The 18,743-nt window shown below is 35.7% G+C and overlaps 2 protein-coding genes across 3 annotated transcripts in view; one reads left to right on the top strand and one right to left on the bottom strand.

The window, feature by feature from the left end:
- Nucleotides 1-18,743, top strand: part of LOC143364128 (uncharacterized) — a 69,090-nt gene that overhangs the window by 14,283 nt on the left and 36,064 nt on the right. The gene's annotated exons all lie outside the window — the stretch shown is intronic.
- Nucleotides 1,905-18,743, bottom strand: part of Tok (tolloid-like protein 1 tolkin) — a 175,672-nt gene continuing 158,833 nt past the window's right edge. For both annotated transcript variants that reach the window (XM_076804352.1, XM_076804356.1), the window contains exons 7-15: nucleotides 18,274-18,504; nucleotides 16,748-16,972; nucleotides 14,828-15,295; nucleotides 14,007-14,129; nucleotides 13,609-13,927; nucleotides 12,771-13,062; nucleotides 11,687-11,900; nucleotides 9,791-10,041; nucleotides 1,905-6,959 (exon numbers count right to left, since the gene is read on the bottom strand). In XM_076804352.1, coding sequence (XP_076660467.1) covers nucleotides 6,789-6,959; nucleotides 9,791-10,041; nucleotides 11,687-11,900; nucleotides 12,771-13,062; nucleotides 13,609-13,927; nucleotides 14,007-14,129; nucleotides 14,828-15,295; nucleotides 16,748-16,972; nucleotides 18,274-18,504 — 2,294 coding nt within the window. In that variant the 3' untranslated portion in view covers nucleotides 1,905-6,788. The remainder of the gene's footprint in view (nucleotides 6,960-9,790; nucleotides 10,042-11,686; nucleotides 11,901-12,770; nucleotides 13,063-13,608; nucleotides 13,928-14,006; nucleotides 14,130-14,827; nucleotides 15,296-16,747; nucleotides 16,973-18,273; nucleotides 18,505-18,743) is intronic.

The following is an 18,743-nucleotide window of genomic DNA, read 5'->3' as shown; positions in this document are numbered from 1 at the left end:
ACAGATATTTTGAATAATGATATAGCAACTTTTAATTAAGGCTTTTAGCGCCTTACAATCGCCATTCGAGTGCTAAGGATTAATTGTAGTATATTTTGAAATTATTTAAAAATATTTACATTCTGTTAAGGAGTTTACATGATGCAAAAAATTATGCGATTTTGAGGGAATTGTTTGGAAGAATTCTAATGGACACATAAAGTTCAAACTTCGTGATTGTATTTATCAATCTTGAACGAACATACAGACATTCTGTTTATGTATAAATAATTACAGTGAAGTTATAGTGATTCTAGTAGGACACCTTAAAAAATTGTCCTTGGATAAAAAAGCAGTACTTGCAGATCCGTAAAGTAAAGTAGCTAGTCAAAGGGATTTTGCCATCAAATCTCGAGTAAATAAAAAATTGCGACAAATTGAACAAATGGCCGCGGCTAAAAAGGAAAGTATCTTTCTTTTGAAACATCGTGTCTTGGTTTTTGTTGCAATAAAACAAAATTATGCAATATGGATTTAGTTCAAGTTTAGATGATAAGGAGACATCTGATGGTAACTGTCAAGCTTGAGATCAATCGGGCGAATAGTTTATTATGCCCGCCAATTGGTAAAGTGTTGTAGAAAAATACATGTTCGTGTAATGTGTTAGAATATATGATAGGAATATCATTTTAGGAACGGTATTATTGCCGATCGTTGTCATGAGATTGAAAATGAGACTGATAGAAAATGTTCTTCAGACGTTCAGAAAATTCTCGATGCAGTTGATCGCGTCTAATAATCCCAATCTACAGACATATCGGTTTCAAGTACGATCATGAAAGTTGATCACAGATATTAACATAATATCGCTACAACTGTAACTGGTGATGTAACAGATCTACCACGCACTTTATTGTCCTTGCATTTGTAGCGATCCCGTTGACCGAATATAGAAGCGTCAATGTTGAGTAGCTCTGAAAGAGTGGAGTTTCAATGTTCCGCAACAATCTTGATATTGCACTGTTGCATATTAAGTAAATACTTGTGAGATAGAATAAAATAATCTGTGATAATAAGGGATATTAGTAAATAAACATTTCTTAACAATTGTCTTTGACGATGCCGATCAAGTATGTATCGTGTGGTAGTTAATGGTTGCCGAATTTCTTTAGGCTCTTCCCATTTTTTATTATAACAATAGTACATCACCTACCTGGTCAAAGTTGATTAGCTTTTAAATAATATTTATTTCAATGTCAATCAATATGATTATCGTGTGTTTCTTCCTTTCGAGTGGAAAAATAAACATATTGACAATAAAATCGTTGACAATAGAAAAAACTTGAAAATGGAGATAAAAATCTTGCAAATGAAGAAAATGTGGACGACCAAAAAATTAAATTTCTGTCGCAACACTATCATCGGTGCTTACCTTAATCAATAAGTTTGACATAGAACAAATTTTGTATGTTCAACGTTATTGTTAAAAATCGTACACTTGACATGCAGCAACCTAATACTTGCATTTTCGAGTTGGTAAATCGTACTCAAAAATTTTCTTTGGACCCTGGGGCATCTACTTCCTCGGCTCTAAATCATAAACAAAAAATACCAAATATATTGTTAAGCTGCTTGAAATTTCCAAGGAAATGAACCTACTAAACTTGCGCATAAATTGTTTATTTCTTCTGATACTTTAAAGGTAGACATCATTTTTGTCTCTGTTTTTTTACAATTCTGCATTTCTTAAAAATTAGTAAATTGGACAAACTCAAGATATTGTAGATTTACTGTCTTGGAAAATTATGCTCTTTAATTTAGAAAAACATTCTTCCAAATTGAGTAATTAGTTTTTGAGATATTAAAAGTTACTAATATTAGTTTTTCACACCTAAAAGCCTATAACTCTGGTGATTCTTAAAATTTCGAAATTTCCTGTTAACTACATGTTCTTCAAGTATCGAGGAAGTTAAAAATGTAAATAAAAAATGCGGTTTTCGAAGGAACCTCCCCTTAAAATAAAGGAAAGTTTGTGGATGCAGGAATCGCGTGCAATGGAAGTACATATATGTATAGCTGTTCACATAGCAATATGTAGAGTGCCTATAACGTGTATTTCTGAGAACAAATAAATCACATATAATTTACAAAAAGGAACTTGACGCGGCGCCTAATATTGTTCTTATCATCCGTTAATAGATAAGATATTATACGTGTGTTTGTTAGGCGTATGAACTCTTCTTTTAATTTAAAGGACCAACACTATATGCGTGTATTTAAGACACGTACATGCATACTTGCGAACAAAAATCGAAAACACAGTGTTTACACTCGTGTTCGGATATCAACATGTCCTTTTGATTAATATAGGCCGTATTCGTCTTGCAGCACGATGCACGCGACGCAACGCGAAACAAAAAACGCGGGATAGACCATTTTGGCGAACAACTTTTTGCGTGGCGTTATTAAAAATGTTCACAAGGCAGTGCATCATGTAGAAAGAATATGAAAAGAAATCTAGACATTTTTAAACCAGGTATTCGTTCGAATAATCTTCTTTCCACTGATAGTGTTTTTGGTGTTTCTTACATGATATGGTGTTTGCACGCAAACGCGCGATTCTCAAATACGATATACAAAGAATAACACTTCTTTTTCTTTTCTTGTTCAAAACACGGGTCTCTTGGCGAATTCGGAATGATACATTTGGAATCATTCATTGGAACTAGAAATTTTGAATCGACTAAAATTCGATTTCGTTTCCGTAAATCGGTTCTCGCCGAATGCAACCTTACTTTATAAATATATTTCTTTAGTGTTTAGTTGCGAGTTGTTAAAAAACGTCCAACGCATAAATCATATTTCCAGTAAATGGACAAGTTTACCTGAAATTACTGTGACCATTAGTTTACTTCGGCTGTCTTTATGTATTTTCGAGTATAATAATGCCGATGTTTTCTTCGTTAATCGTTAACAATTAAACTTATCACTATTATCTGTTTATTTTCCTGACTGTATACTATTGTTCTTGTTTCAGGCAGTCTCCCAAATTAATCGATCCACACGAATATGGTTAAAATTTATCATTGTTATCGATATTACAAGTACTAGTAAGTTCTTCTTGCGTTGTATTCATACTTCTATGTCTAAATTTCTTATTTTATCTTTTTATAATACTCTCTTAATTCATTTAACGCATATTATACACAATTATTATACAATAAAAGCGTGATATGTTAAAGGAATATTTCGAACAAATTTTCAAAGTCGAGGAGTACATTATTCAATGAACACAATCAGAACATAATGATATAAGTGAAGAGTTAAGAGATTACACGGAAAACAGGAATTAAGAAAACTATAAACACCGAACAAAAGATCGCATTTTGTTAAAACTAATTACACTCGTGCAGAACGATGATAGTTCCATTCCAGATTGTATTCGATCCGTAACGTAGTTAATATGTCGTTCTCTTAATTCAATTAACTGATAAGTACACGTTCTCTAAAAATTACACTCAACGTTTCTGACAGTTTTCTTCCCCGTCAAATTGAATCGCGGATTTCTCGTTATTCTGTCACTGATATCACTAACGATTCGTGTCGATTGAGTAAAGTGGAACACTTTATGCATCGTTACTGCCAGTGATGAGCAGCGTCGAATGCTTTTGTAATCGAAATACGTGTAAAATATTATATTCTGTCGACTATATAAATCTGGTAACAAATACCTTGGTATTTTGGCATTTAATCATTTTATGGAATGTGAAATATTACTTCCTTTTTAGCACGATGTGTCATGCCTGCATAGCCGCATCGAGTGCAGTTCGTTGTGCAGTTAAAGATAAAACATATCAAGTATCGAGCTTTGAATTTCGAGCGAAATATTGCTGCAAGTGCAAGTACATATTCGGTATTCGGTATTCGATGAGCTCTTAACCCCTTGGCTACTGTGGGTGCCTATAGGCGCTTAGAAATTTTGCGTTTGTGACACTGAGAGCGCCTATAGGCGCTCGACGCAGTTTGGCTTTATTATTTACATTAATATTAAATTCGTAATATTTATACTAATTCGGTTCAAAGAAATAAATAATATTGTTTTAATATAGTGAAATTCAGTTTTTTGATTATTGAAATATGTTTTCACAAAAATGCATCCCTACCAAAAGGTTTGCCGTTCTCGGCGCACATCGTAACTCAATTCCTGCCGTATGGTACGGCCGGTGCGTATCAAAGTCTGCCGTAGTCAAAGGGTTAATTACAAATTACAGGAGAATTTCACGTTCTATGATACGATTAAATACAAATTGCCATGGTATTCGTCAACTGATTTATGCGTTTGATAGAAGCATTTTGTAATGATGTAACGGTCGAATACAATATCTGAATCCAGTTCGCATTCGAAAAAAGAATCGATTACAAGTTGATAATGCGTTAAGTTGTTTGGAAAGTTCTGCGGATGTTTTGTTAAAAAAATGTGTGCACGATGCCCAATTGTTTTAATAATTTACAAATGGTAACTTCGCCTGTCTCTAACTGTTTTCCAAGCTTGTTTGTTGTTCCTCTTCAAGAGAAGTCAATTCGTCAATTCGTCTATTTTCAAATCTGAGAGTCTTCCACCGCGTTTCTTATCAGATAAGTCAAAAACCTCCTTTTGTAAACCATTTAGACCAATGTTCACATGTATCTGTTGATATAGTATTGTCATCATAAGCTTCTTCAATCAATTGCCGCGGTTTTCATAGAATTGAAGGCCACAAAAATGCAATGCCGAATATGTCCCTTTTCAGGTAGCTCTTTGAATCACAGTTATAAAACCATTCTCACTGGAATCTGAGGAATACACAGTGCTTATTTATTCCAGAATACCAAATTTGTAAAAAAACATATAGCATACATGTGCACATGTATACGCATACATGCAACATAGGGCAGAGCTTTCTATGAGCAGTCCGCAGAATTTTCTGAACGACCTAATGTTTCTGATTCGAATATTTTGTTTGTAATGCTTTTTGCCCATCACTGGTCACGCGGTCACTGTACAGCGTTTCATCGGGAAACACGGATGGCAAAGTACAGAGCCAAGAACGGTCGGAAAACACTCGAATAGCGAAATATTTGATCGGTCGTTGATTCTATGACTACATATAAAACGGCACGACGTCTACATCTAAATTTTTATCTATGTACAATAAACGGTCGCCGGGAACCTCGACATAGCGCGAGCACGCGGAACAGTTCGATCGAGGCTCGACTTAAAATTTCTATCGCCGATTGTAGGATCGATCAGCGCTATTACTAAATTTATATCTAGATTACCCAAATATTTGCACAAGTCGTTATTTGGAACGTTCCCGCCGAACGTGTCCGAGCGAAGGCCGTTTTGCGGGGAACGCTGATCATTCGGCAATCGGAACACCTTCGTCTTGCTTTATTGTTTTACCGTTACAGTTTAGAACCATTTATCAGCGTACGTTCAAGGTGAGACTCTTGAATGGCGAAGCACTTTCGTCAAAAAAGAAAGGAAGAGGGTGGGACTCGAGAGCGGTCGGGAAGAAATTGATCTGTGATGATCTTCGTCGAATTATTTGGTACGTTTTCAGGGCAGTGATTGCGAGAACAACGTCGAAGTAATTCAACTGTCCTTTCGTATCGACTTCGCGTGCCTTCTCGTTGGCACCGGTTGCTTATTGAAATCCCATAACGATGGACGTAGGCTATCACCATGGCAATGATATCCTTTTCTTTTCTTTTCTTTTCTGTTCTTTTTTTTTTGTTCTCCTGAACAGAACGTGCTGTTTTATTGGGGTTGAACTTAGAGGGAGTTCACAGCGCAACGCGAATCTACCTAAACATATAAATGGCACGATTGGCCCGTCGATAGGCCGAATTTCGAACTCGTGCATACACTCCCGCTCATAAGTCTTAGGACACGTCTGGTTTTTAGTAAAACTCTGGCTTTTTGTATAGATTATGAACCTTTAACAGTGTTAACTACACGATATAAATATCCTCATATGTTCAGTAATGATTACAACTTCAATGTAATAATTCATTAAAAATTATGAAATAGCTAGCCCAATCACCAGATTTGAATCCCATAGAAAAATTATGGGATGAACTGGACAGACAGGTACGGAACTTTTGCCCTACTTCGACAACACATTTATGGAATATTTTGGAACGAGAATGGAACAATATAACAACGGAAAGTATGAAAAAGTTGATCACGCGAATGCCAAGAACAGTGGAAACTGCAATAAAGAAACGTGGCGGATTCTTCGATGAAAAGAAAATATAAAGATTTTTGATATATGAGTGCAGCATCCTTTCCTTGACATCTGACCTTTTAAATAAGGAAACATTTGTTCGCAACCTTCAACGATTATTTCATTGTTACAGAGTTGAATACAAGTATTATCACTGTCTTAAGACTTATGAGCGGAAGTGTATGTATACTAATCCAGAACGGAAAGACGTTACCGCCTCGGCGATGGAATAAATTATCCTTGTGAAACTTGATTTGTCCACGATGCTTCTCCGGGTGAACATGGATCGATGTTAGGCGTGCATGATCATATTCGGTCGGGTTGCGGGAATTCGCTTTGCATGGACGTTCTCCGGGAAGAGTAAGCTTGACGGCCTCGACGATCGAGCAAGATTTGCGTCTGAGCTACGACGAAATCTTCGTCGAATGCTGGACGCTTGCTTCAGGAACGACTTTATTCGTTCTCGCTTTGATCGTTGCTTTGTAAGACTGAACCGATGTACCATCTGTAACTTAATCGATTGGCGAGGCCGGCCACGGATCAGAGGTTCTCCTCGTCGGTGTCCTCGTTGTCCGAACCTCCGTAGTTCTCGCCGCTGACTTGCCAATCGACCGCGACGAAAACTGCCACGAATCCTTTATTCGATATCGTGTCGTCCGTTCGGAACCTTACCAACAGTGCCTCGTTCATCGAAGTGAAGTCCGTAGTGTTCTGGAACGTGATTATAGTCGTAAGAATGTACAGCAATTAAGTGTTATTGTTGGAGAGCAGAAACGAAATCACTTGGAAAGAATGCGGGGACGGTTCACAATGTGCAAAAATGCCCAAAAGCTGGTCATAGGACAATTTTTCGAAGTAACAAATATTGTTCAATTGAGTTGTGATGTCATCAAGTAATAGTTCTAACTGTAAGGAACAATAAATTATATCTTTTAAAATTATATTTTTAGTTCTGTTTTCCTTCATTCAAATAAACTGTAATGCATATTTCTTCATATTGTGTTAAATCTGTACGCTTTGGGGTATAATTTTGTTATTGAAAATTGTTCCTTGATGCCTAAATAATGCAATTTTAATGTTAACCCTTTGTACTACTATGTCGAAGCCGAGGCGACATTTAACAGGTGTTTACAGAATTTCAGAGTGCAAAGGGTTAAAATTACATTCGTGACCATGGATGAGCATGTATATGGTTTAAAATGTACGGTTTCATAAAGAAAAATCATTTTATCTGACTTTCAAAAAGAGACACAACAACACATGCTCGTTTTGCATGGGAAGTATTTGTGAATATGTCTGAAACAATATCCAGAAGAAAATCTTGCGCATGTTTGCGTCAAAAAAAGAAATTAATGTTTTAGTTTTAAATGCAAGACCGCAAGTACCAGTACGATTGTGTGCTTGCGGTCGAATCTAACTAATGAGTATATTGTACAAACAATACTACTCCTGGCGACAAATCGGTATCGATATATAAATATTTTTAAATTGAGAATTCTATGTTGCTATCGAAAAGGCATCCTCAACCTAATAAAGAAGGAAACTTATGCAATTTTGATATTTATTTTTAATGTTTTTAATAAAACAACTATATTATTCAATGCATCCTATATGGAGATGTTTACAGTCGCTTATAACGAGTTTCTAATGAATCTTTGTCATTGAACGTTGAGTCGTTCGAAACGCTTCAAGTGTATCAAGTATAAATCATTCGAAAAATATTGTATCGATATCGATACGGCAAAATTATTCGTTAATTTATATCCTTGGTTCTACATGCCACTATCAGTACACAAGATTTTGATGCATAGACCATCACTAGTTAAACACTACATTTTACCGATTGGTGCCTATTCAGAAGAAGTTCTGGACACTTCAAACAAATTATTTAAAAAACATAGTGCAGAATATGTTCGAAAGAAGTTACGAATTAAAACAAATGAGGACATATTTCACAGGATGATGGTACATTCGGATCCATATAGATATTTCATTGAGTGATATTCGCCATAAAATCTCTCAGAAAAAAATACTATCTGAAGTTTTACAACTACTAAGGGATGCATCAGTAGAAAATCAATGTATTGATTCTGATTCTCAGGATGAAACATACTAGAAATAAACAGATTTAAAAAAGTATTTATCATTTTGTTGATTTGTTTTGTACACTTTACGATTATAAGAATATAAACTTTTTCTTATGTATGAGCATTTGTTTGAAACATTGATGTTTCGATTTGATGTTCAAACAAATGTTCATAGATAGAAAAACGTTTATATTCTTACGTAAATATATAAAATAACGTTTTTAATAAAAATTTAATTTTTTATTCACGAACGGATCAGCGACCTCAGTACATGGTATTTTTAGAAAGGTTTTTAATGTTCTAGTGTTTTTAATGCTTGGTTAGCTCTTGGGCATTATTGCACACTGTGAGGTACGCTCCGAGTCACGTGTTTTCAGCTCCAGCGAAATATTGGCTCGATTATCCGAACTGATACTATCTAAATTCTACATAATTCGAATGGACACAGTTTAATCTAAAGTACAATTCTGTAAAGATTTAATCTAGCGTTGTAGGTAGGCAACCGTTCTATTATCCGAACACTCCACTCCACCGATTAGGTGGTTCCACTGTATCGTGAATTAAGCAAGTAAATTCAATCCAAATTCGTGTCGTGCTTAGGATCAATTCGATCAGAAAAGTGTCGCGAATATACTGGTAAAAATCTCATAAAAGATCGTCAGAAACAACAAATTGTTTTCATTAATTTCCCAGTTAGCCAAATGCTGTTTCGAGCAAATTTTGCGTAATGTTTGTATTACACTTTGCGAGCAAAAGGCTTGTCCATTTGGCACTAAACCCTGATTGCAGCAGAATTTGGTGTCTATATTGTATGAATTTGGCTTCCGCCAAATGCGGAAACAGATGGTTCGGAATTTGAGTGCAAAGTTTGCAGGAAAAATTCCATATCAAATTGGGGCCAAACCTTGACTTCGTAATAGAGGGCAGGTCGGTCGCACTAAGACTGGACCTAACATTGCTCTAAATAAGGGTTAATACATATCGGGCAAAATCGAAGTAAATCTTGTTGTGGGAGGGAAAATGAAATTTTATTTAAACTTCTAAATTACATAATTTGAAGTATCATGTATTTTCAATAATTTAATTCCATTTTCCCTCCTATAGAAAGGTTGACTCCGATTTTTCCCGATATTTGCTGTTACAGCAAGGTTAGGTCTGTTCTTAGTGCGACCGAACTGCCCTCTATAACGAAGCCAAGGTTCGGCCTCAATTTGGCAAGGAACTTTCGCTGCAAACTTTGCGCTCAAGTACCGAGCATAATGCGGTAACAGATGGATAGAAATTTGTAGACAAATTTTGATGCCAAATTCATAGCAAATTGTTTACTGGGTTAGTATTGTCTTACGGATTAACGACGATGGTATTATATCCATCACGCGTTCACTTTTAGTGAATATTACTCGAAATGTGTAGATCAGAAAGAATAACTATATTTAATAATATAAGTACACTTACACTATTACCACAGTATCGTCCATACATGGGGCCGGAAGTGTCCAGTCCCGAATAAACTTCTACGAAATCGTAGTTGCATTCGGTCTCATATTCGAGATGGAACTTGAGGAAAGTCAAATGCACGTTTTTCCCGGGCGGTGCCTCTATCGCCCAATCGCAATCCGTTCTGTGGTCGTAATTATGATAGCTATACTTCGCATGCGAGTACAAATACTTGACTTCATCCGTTGCGACCAGGTGACCACCGCAGGCTGTGTGACACAATTACGTTAGTGAAATGGATGTCTGCTTCGCAGATTATTCGATCTCGCGACTTTCCAAGTGACTAACGACTGTAAATGAGAGTCCACGGAACAGAGCTCGGCTTACTCGACAGATTTACGTGCGATTTCGATGGTTGAACGCGATTTTATAAGAAAGCGAGGCACGAAAAGGTTCGTGCCTTCAGTGCGAGATTGAAAGCGAATTGCATATTGTATAATTTGTGACACAATGGTCACTTAATCACGAGCTACTTCTAAAATCAAGTTGGAATATGTACATTAATTACAGTGGTACTTTGGTAATTTCGTAGGCAAATAGTGATCTTAAGAACAACTATCTTATTATAAAATTTGGAGATTTTATTTTATGTAAAATATAGGGCTCTATTACGTTGATCCAGAAAATATTTTGCATTTCACATTAGCCATGGATACACTCCGAATTTTATGCATTTATGAGAAAAATGGATTAGCGAAATGTAGAAACGTTATGCTCTACACTAAAGTCTACACGAAAAAATGTTTTGAAAAACGATGTAATGAAGTAGAGACAAAATTCCTTTAGATACTAATGAACTAATTTGTGTTGTTCTGTTAGATATAATTATCTGATGGCATAGAATTGTTTTTACATCTATCATACTTTTTCTTTAGAGCTGAAAAATGAATAATTTTTTACTTCTACATTGAAGGGATGTTTCCCTTTATTTAACGTAAGTAATGTAAGGAATTCGAGCGACCGCGGCCCATGCGGACCGCAACCATAGGCCGGCCAAGGGCGCAGTATGTGATTACGGTGCGGACGTGACTTCAGGCTATTTTTGAGATTTAGCGGAACTTTATGTTTTATGATGATTTATTAGAGACTTCATATTTTATCTGAAGGTCTCAATAGCCGTTGACGTACCGTAAGACATCTACGGACCAAATGCGTACCGTTAAGGGCCCTAGGTAGGCGACGAGGATTCGGGGCGAGGGTACTCTAATAAACTGGTCAGTTTCCCTCACCCTGTCGCCTCCTGGAGGGCGTACATTAGTATTAAGACACCCGTGATTGGTTTTCGGAATGTAACCGCCTACATTGCAAAAACCCTTAAAAGTGTAGAGCGGAGAAGGAATTAAGGTTGTCGTAGCGCGCACGAGGGTAACCTCTAGTCCCTGTCTTCTTTCTGTGTGAAATAAACGTATTTATGAAATCGTATTCCAACATCTTCGTCATCCTTACAGTAAATAATGATAAATATCTTTTGACACCTCAAATGCAGTTTTCAAAAGTGTGCTCACTACACTGCGAATTGTTATGCAAAATAAAAATTGTCTGAATTAATTTAAAAATACAGGAGCTATATATACATTTATTTCTTTTCTCAATCATTTTAACAAGTAGGGAATAATAGAACGGTATCTTGAAATCCTTTAAATGTTTTGCATTTGATTGCTTCACTTTTATCATAAATGCATAAAATAAATACATAAAAATGTTCAATGACGATCGCAATTATTCAGTCGATTGTAACTTTGTCGGAAATGGTTCTCAAATATTTACACTAATATTTTCTGGTACACCATAATAGTTATATTGATTTGATAGGCGTTAAAAATGTATAGAAGCTTTTTAATTCCTGTTCCTTACCAGTGCTATGAGTTGCGAGGAAACCTTTCCTCTGGACGGAAACATCGCTCTTGAAAACCATATACATTTGATTTCCCGTAGCTAAAATTGGATGAGGTTCCTTTGTACCGCAGAATTTCCCGAGAATATGACTCTCCGGAGAATCTCCGTCGTAAATGGCGATATGATCGTAAGCACATTCTTGATGGGATTCCATCTCGAAAACTTTGAAGATCTGAACATTGAATTTAGTTATGATTATTTACTATATTCGTCATCAAAGTGAATGTATTATAAATTATGCTCTCTGAACTGAATTGTAAATGACTTTAGACTCTGACTTTTTTCCTTAACCGTTTGAGTCCCAGGGGTCATTGAAAAAACATGGTCGAAAAACACCGAAAAGCGCGATAACGCTTGTCTTTATCGATTGCGAAGAGGCCTAAGCGGCGCGATAACAATGAAATACAAAATATATAATTGTATTATTTACATTTGAAAAAGCAGCTACGTGATGCAAGTGCGTCAGTAAAGTTGAGCGCGCTACTTCGACAGTCAGTGCACTGCACTGTCAGCGTTCCATTGTCCATAGCGTTCAAAATGTACTGGGACTTTTCGACACAAAATCTCAGCAGCGGAATCGCGCTGCTTGGGACTCAAACGGTTAAGTTAGTCTTCGAAAAGAGTCGAAACAGAATTAAAATACTGTCAGTCAATAATTAAAAAAAAAAAGAAAAAGAAAAGAAAAAAAATTCAATATTTTGTTATCTTGTAAACGATGGGGTACTTTGTAATTATATTATAAGTATAATAGTATTGTACTGTTATCTGTAGCTGTAATTACTGTAATTACGCGGATTTTTATGTCAAATACAAACTTTCTGCATTAATTGCAAGAAGTAGAAATTAAATAGGAAATTCTTTAATTTTTTAATAGATTAAAAATAATGATATTCTTAAAGTATTTTATCTTCCTACTATTTTGCATATCACCTACTTAATCTGGTCAAAAATGCATAAAATCCTCGGTCTAGTAATCACTTTTGACATTAAATATAATGATTAAATAAAGATAAATGCATAAGGTATTGTTAAAAGTACTAACTAATTTAATACGATGACCAGGTTTGGTCAGAAAATGCCAAACGCACTCCTTCAGGCCTGGATAATGATCCGGATAATTGGGCGATGTAATAGTGCCCATCGGTGCAACAATTTCGTATTTACAACCACCCTCCTTGCAGTCGTGCCCATTTTCATGAAGCGTGAAGCCGTTGTGACACGAACATTGATAAGAGCCTATTGTGTTTCTGCATTCGTGTTGACAGCCACCGTTGTTGTTTGCACACTCGTCCATGTCCGTAAAGAAAACAGCTGCAAACCCTGTTTTCTGAATACTGTGACAAACAAACCGACACACAGTGTTTTAGTGGCAACAACGCAAAAGCGTATAAAAAGTTACAAATTCCAGGAAAAATATCAGTTGAGTATCATTTACTCAAATTAATTGTGTATCCAACTATATTACGATTTTGACTGCTATATGATCATTAAAATGATTAAAAAATAACTACAAAGTTTCTATGTTATTGTTTTTCATTAATCTTTATGTATTATGACAATTCTTCTAGTATTTTGTAAAAGGATTGTATACTGTAGTACTTAAAAAATGTTTTATGAATTTCATTATTAGACTGCGGATCTTTATGCAAAATAAAAATTGTTTGCATCAATTGCATGAAATAGTTGCCAAATAGAAATTTCTTTCTTGCATTAATGTTTTTAACAAGCTGAAACTAATGAAATTATATTCTTGAATTCTTTTAATATGTCTACCGCTTAAAATTTCACGTACTTATTATTGTCATAAATGCATGATATCCGCAGTCTATTCTCGCGGGTAGTTCCGTTACGCATTTTCAAATAAAGGAAAGAACCAATACCTGTTATCAGACGTAAAAGCTACTCTCATAAAGTTTCCTTCGGATATAATTAATGGCGGCGGTCTCGAACCGCAGAAAACCCCGTGTTTCCTCAAGATATCGTCGCCGAGCTTGCTACTGACTTCGACAGCGTCGTATTCGCAATCTTGCTGTCGAGCTTTGTTACCTTCCAGGTCAAAGTGCGTGAAGTTCAACGTGATACGATATTGGGGCGGGGCTATGATTTCCCAAACGCAAACCTTGTTTCCGGGATAGGTCACCGGAAATGAAGGACTCGTGATGGTTCCGTTGCTGTCTTCGAACACTCCGCCACAAGCATCTGACAGTAATATATTCACTTCAATTAATCGGATTACACGAAAATACAAGAGAAATGTTGTGTTCTTGGAAAAACTTACCTTCGCAATGTTTCCCGTCGGAATGTAATTCATAACCTAGTTTACAAGAGCACTCGAATCCACCCAAAGTATTAATACAATCGTGCTCGCAACCATGCTCGATTAGGACACACTCGTCAAATTCTGTAATATTTCGAAAATGCAGTAATAAATATTTCAATTTTTTAGCACTTGCATGAATGTGATCTTATTAACAATAAGTGCACGTTTTTATGAAACTTGAAAAAACGAAGTTGAAAAATTACAGTAACGTCTCGATATAATATTAATCTAATGATAAAACTTTTTCATTTTTAAAGTGATTTTTATGAACCTTTTACCAACGTATTCGTGATTCTTTTTTGATTATATTTACTTGCTTAATTGACGATATAGTAGAACCTCGATTATCCGAACTAATAGGAGGAACTTTGTAGAGTGGATCGTACAATGCATCGTGTTGTATGTGGATCGCTTTAGATTGAACCGTTTACATGTGAATCGCGGAGAATTCAGACATGGTTGGTTCGGACTATCGAGGCTCTACTATCTCGTGAATTAAACAAGTAGATATAATCCAAATTGTGTCCTGTTTCGGCTCATTTTAACAAGAAAAATATCACAAATACGCCGGTAAAAGTCTCCTACAGAAATAATTAAAAAGAAAAAAAGATTTGTCACTGATTTGTCCCCCCGATATAATCCCGTGTCATGTTATACTTCTTGGCGATTGAGCTTTTCGGCTCCCCTGTATCGTGCGCATCTCTTTCACGTGTATAGAGACATTACTGTAGCAGGAGTTTAATCGTATTAGAGTTATCGTAGGCGCAACAAAACCGCACCTTTCATGAACGTCGCTGAAAATCCAGCCTTCTGCACGGATACGTCGCTAACGAACTTCACCAATAGTTTGTTCCCGGAGGATTTAATGTCTGGCGGTATTTTGTAGCCGCAATAAACCCCGATCAATGGGGAGTCGGGGTTATGACCGTCGCGGACCTCGACGTAGTCGTACACACAATTGTCGTGGTTCTCGATCTCGAAGGATTGAAACTTTAGAGCCACTTGGAAGTTCTCCGGCACAGACAACTTCCAGATGCACTCCTTGCTCGATTGGTACTCCTCCGGGTAATTTGGTGACTCTAAATGACCGGTGCCGTCGAGCTCTACCTCGCCGCCGCAAACGGCCTCGTAGCTCGCCGTGAAACCACGATGCCCGCTTTGACGACTGGACGTCACGTACGTTACAAGCATTCTACTTCCAGTGGAGACGATGGGTTCGTGGATCTTGCCGCTTCCACAGAATCGACCTGCGTCATCATCGAAGCCAATGTTATTCAATGCAGAACTTACCGAGTTCACTCGCGTAAGAAAGTTTCTACAACAATTTGGCTTCAACGGAATGCCAAATTTTTTAGATGAGCGAGGGGATGCAGGGTGGCTACCAGGTGGTATACGAAGCATCCGATTTTCATACTAGCACAACCGAACCTAATAACTTGGTAATATTACTTCTAGTCGATTAAATCGAAAAACATTTCATTATTACATTTCATATTTCTATAAACGAAAATTATTCTTAATAATCAAAAGACATGTAGACGTTGCCTCATGTTTTTTGAACAAATATTTATCCTGGCCAATATATTTACTATCGATGGTTACAATAATGGTAAAAATAATATTGAAGTAAATGACCGATTACTGAAAATATTGGAGGCGCACATTCTTTATTAAAAATCGAAGAAACAAAATCATTCTTGTGGAGATAAAAGTTCGAAATACTTTAATCGTTCGCGGACTACACATTGATTAATTATAGATAAAAATTTAATTCAGTCAATTAACGATTAAGCTTTTTATTTTTTGCGCCACAAAGTGATCGAATATAAACAAAAACAGGAAGTAATCTGTAATTTCTCCAAACAACGAAGGATTTATCGAATGTAATGCTAATTATTTCATACCTTTTTTGGAAATGATAATTGTTTTATAGAAATGTCTACATTTCATATTGTAAAGAATAATATTACCATTCGGTGTGTTTTATTTGCGTTTTTTTTTTTTGTAGAGTATCTACCTTGAAAATATATAAATTTCCATAAGAGCAATTCATTGTTTGTAAAACTTTTTATTCATAAAGCACTTTATGTTATGAATCAAGCTCTGAGCAAAGCGTGTAGAGGTTCTTTGAAATTTGATTTGTTTGCATTTAAAACATTATTAGATCTTCTCAGACTGTAATAAATCTAAAAAAAAACACTTGATTTATACACATTACTAGATCTACCGTAGTGATTCTAAAAATATATTTATATGTAGCATATGTTTATGTCCTTTAAACAGTAATATTTAAAACAGAAATGACAGTAAAATATGCAAACGAATGGAATAATTCAGGACTAAAAGACTTAACGCTTTCTGAAATCCCGCTATTAATATTCACGAAAAAGGCAACGCGCACGACAACTTAACGAAGAAATAAGGAGATTACTGTTAGAAATCGCTGTTGATCTTTCTACATATGAATACATATATCAAACAGACAATATTTATTCATTAACTACCAATGTGCATGATAGTAAATACGTTTCCTACATTGGGTTGCCTATAGAATTTCTGAAAAAAGGTCGCCGGTTATTTCCTCACCGAGAACGACTGCAATATTCGCGATGCAGCCACCGTGATATAACGAGACTCGGGGATGAATGTAAATTTTGTCCTATGTTTATGGCACCGTTATCACGCGTTATTCAGCTTACCTAGAACGTTGCTCTTGTACCAATATCCATCCCTAATCTCCAGATAGTCGCTGCGACAAAAATTGCTCTTAAATATGTCCAACGACGTGATATTCAATACGATGCGTTCACCGTGGGTCGCCGTGATTCGCCATTCGCATCGTTCACCCTCAATCGCCGGTGAACTGTTCGGATGTGTTGGGGACCCGAAGGAACCACTGTTTTCTTGAAACGTTCTACCGCATTCTAGAGATCAAAATGTGAATTCATCAAACTGACTATAACATGAAAATTTAGTGATTTTGGGCATCGATTTTCTTTTACATATTCGGTGTATAAATTAATTCTCTCCAATTAACTTCACACGATTTATTCGAATAAAAATATTCGCTTACTGTTTCATGATTATTGACGTATCGCCGTAACAATAAGTGAAACACTAATATTAAAGTCTTCGACATAATCTTGTGAACAGAATGCGGATTATTATGCAAAATGAACATTTTCTGTATCTGACGCAAGAAATTTATTTGGGCAGCTTAATTAGTCTTATCTGGGTAAGATGAGAAATTAGAGATAGAGGACAATTAACTGTGAAGATTTTTATCCGACGTAGAGCTTGTTTTAGAAACTACGATACAGTTTACATGTAATGAATTATAGAATTTTTGTAATTACAATTTTAATATGTTTGTACACAGCACTAACCACGATTTTGTAATTGTTTCATTGATTAGGATATTTTTACAATTTTGTCTTTTTCCTGGAAGTTATCAATCCTGAAGGAAATGTCTCTACCTTTACATCACTAGTACTGCAATGAAAACAGCAATGTGATTATAAGGAAGGATTTTCAGAGAGTCGGATCAATTTTAAATTATACTAAACTTCTTTCGCGTGCATTGCATGAAGAATATTCTAGTTGATTAATTTTTGTATGTTTTTCAACTGTGCTTTCAAAAACGTCATAATAATATGAAATAATATCAATGAAATGGTGATACGCTTATACATTATAAAAGAATTTGCCGGTCTTTCCTATCTGCAAATTAAAAAACGGATTTGTGAAGAGGAAAAATCGTGGAATACGGATATATTTGTTCAAATTTTTTCACATTTAAACTGGAGGTCAAAGCAAAACGAAAATATTTTTAATATTTTCGCATTAAAAATTACATTTTCCTGTTATAAAATGATAAATTATGTAAACAGAACAGATTTTTTGCGATGATGATCAAAGAAAGGAAAATGTTTCTATCTTTATTTATAATCGTGATATAAATTGTTTTGTGTAGGTAGTTTTTGTAAGAATTGGCCAAAATGAGAAACTTTGATGGTCTATATTTTATATACAATTTCGAAAATAACGAAATGATGGTTCATATTTCAATTTCAGCAAAATCTGAGGGTGCAAAACTAGTATGCATTCGTGCACCATAGTGCAAAAAAGTGACCCCCTTCACATCGAATGACCCCTAAGAATCTGGCGTCGTTCTTGAAGGGTCAAAAATGTTGAGCAAAGAAACATAATTATGATGTGCACTTACTGTGGCATTTGTAGAGAAGATTGGTTTGAGCGATGTCTCCTTCGCTGAGCCGAAGTCTCTGTCCAATCTCAGGACGTTTCTTCCCGTCCCTTTCCATCGGAAGAATTGTGTCCAAATACGTGCCTCTCGAAAACGTATTCTTCGCATAGTGCATGATCGAGTCGTAATCATACGGTAAACCAAGTGAATTCACTTCCTCTTCCGTGAGTTTATTGAAATTGTACTCCTGACCTATGGCGAAAATGATTCACTTAATTCCTACTTATTATAATTACAGTGGATGCAAAAAGGATTAGAACATTAAATTTCCCATTCTCGAGAAATTGTCAATATTTGAACTATGATACTTTCGTTAAGAAAGATAGTTCAATAATAAATTTAAACTCATTTTAAATCTTGAATCCTCTAATTTCACTATCTTTTTTAACAAAGTTATCACAGTTTGAGTCTCAAGAATTCTTCGAGGATGG

Source organism: Halictus rubicundus, chromosome 2 (assembly GCF_050948215.1).
Source record: "Halictus rubicundus isolate RS-2024b chromosome 2, iyHalRubi1_principal, whole genome shotgun sequence".
NCBI lineage: Eukaryota > Metazoa > Arthropoda > Insecta > Hymenoptera > Halictidae > Halictus > Halictus rubicundus.
The sequence above is the reverse complement of the archived record's forward strand: the minus strand, read 5'-3'. Positions and strand labels throughout refer to the sequence as shown.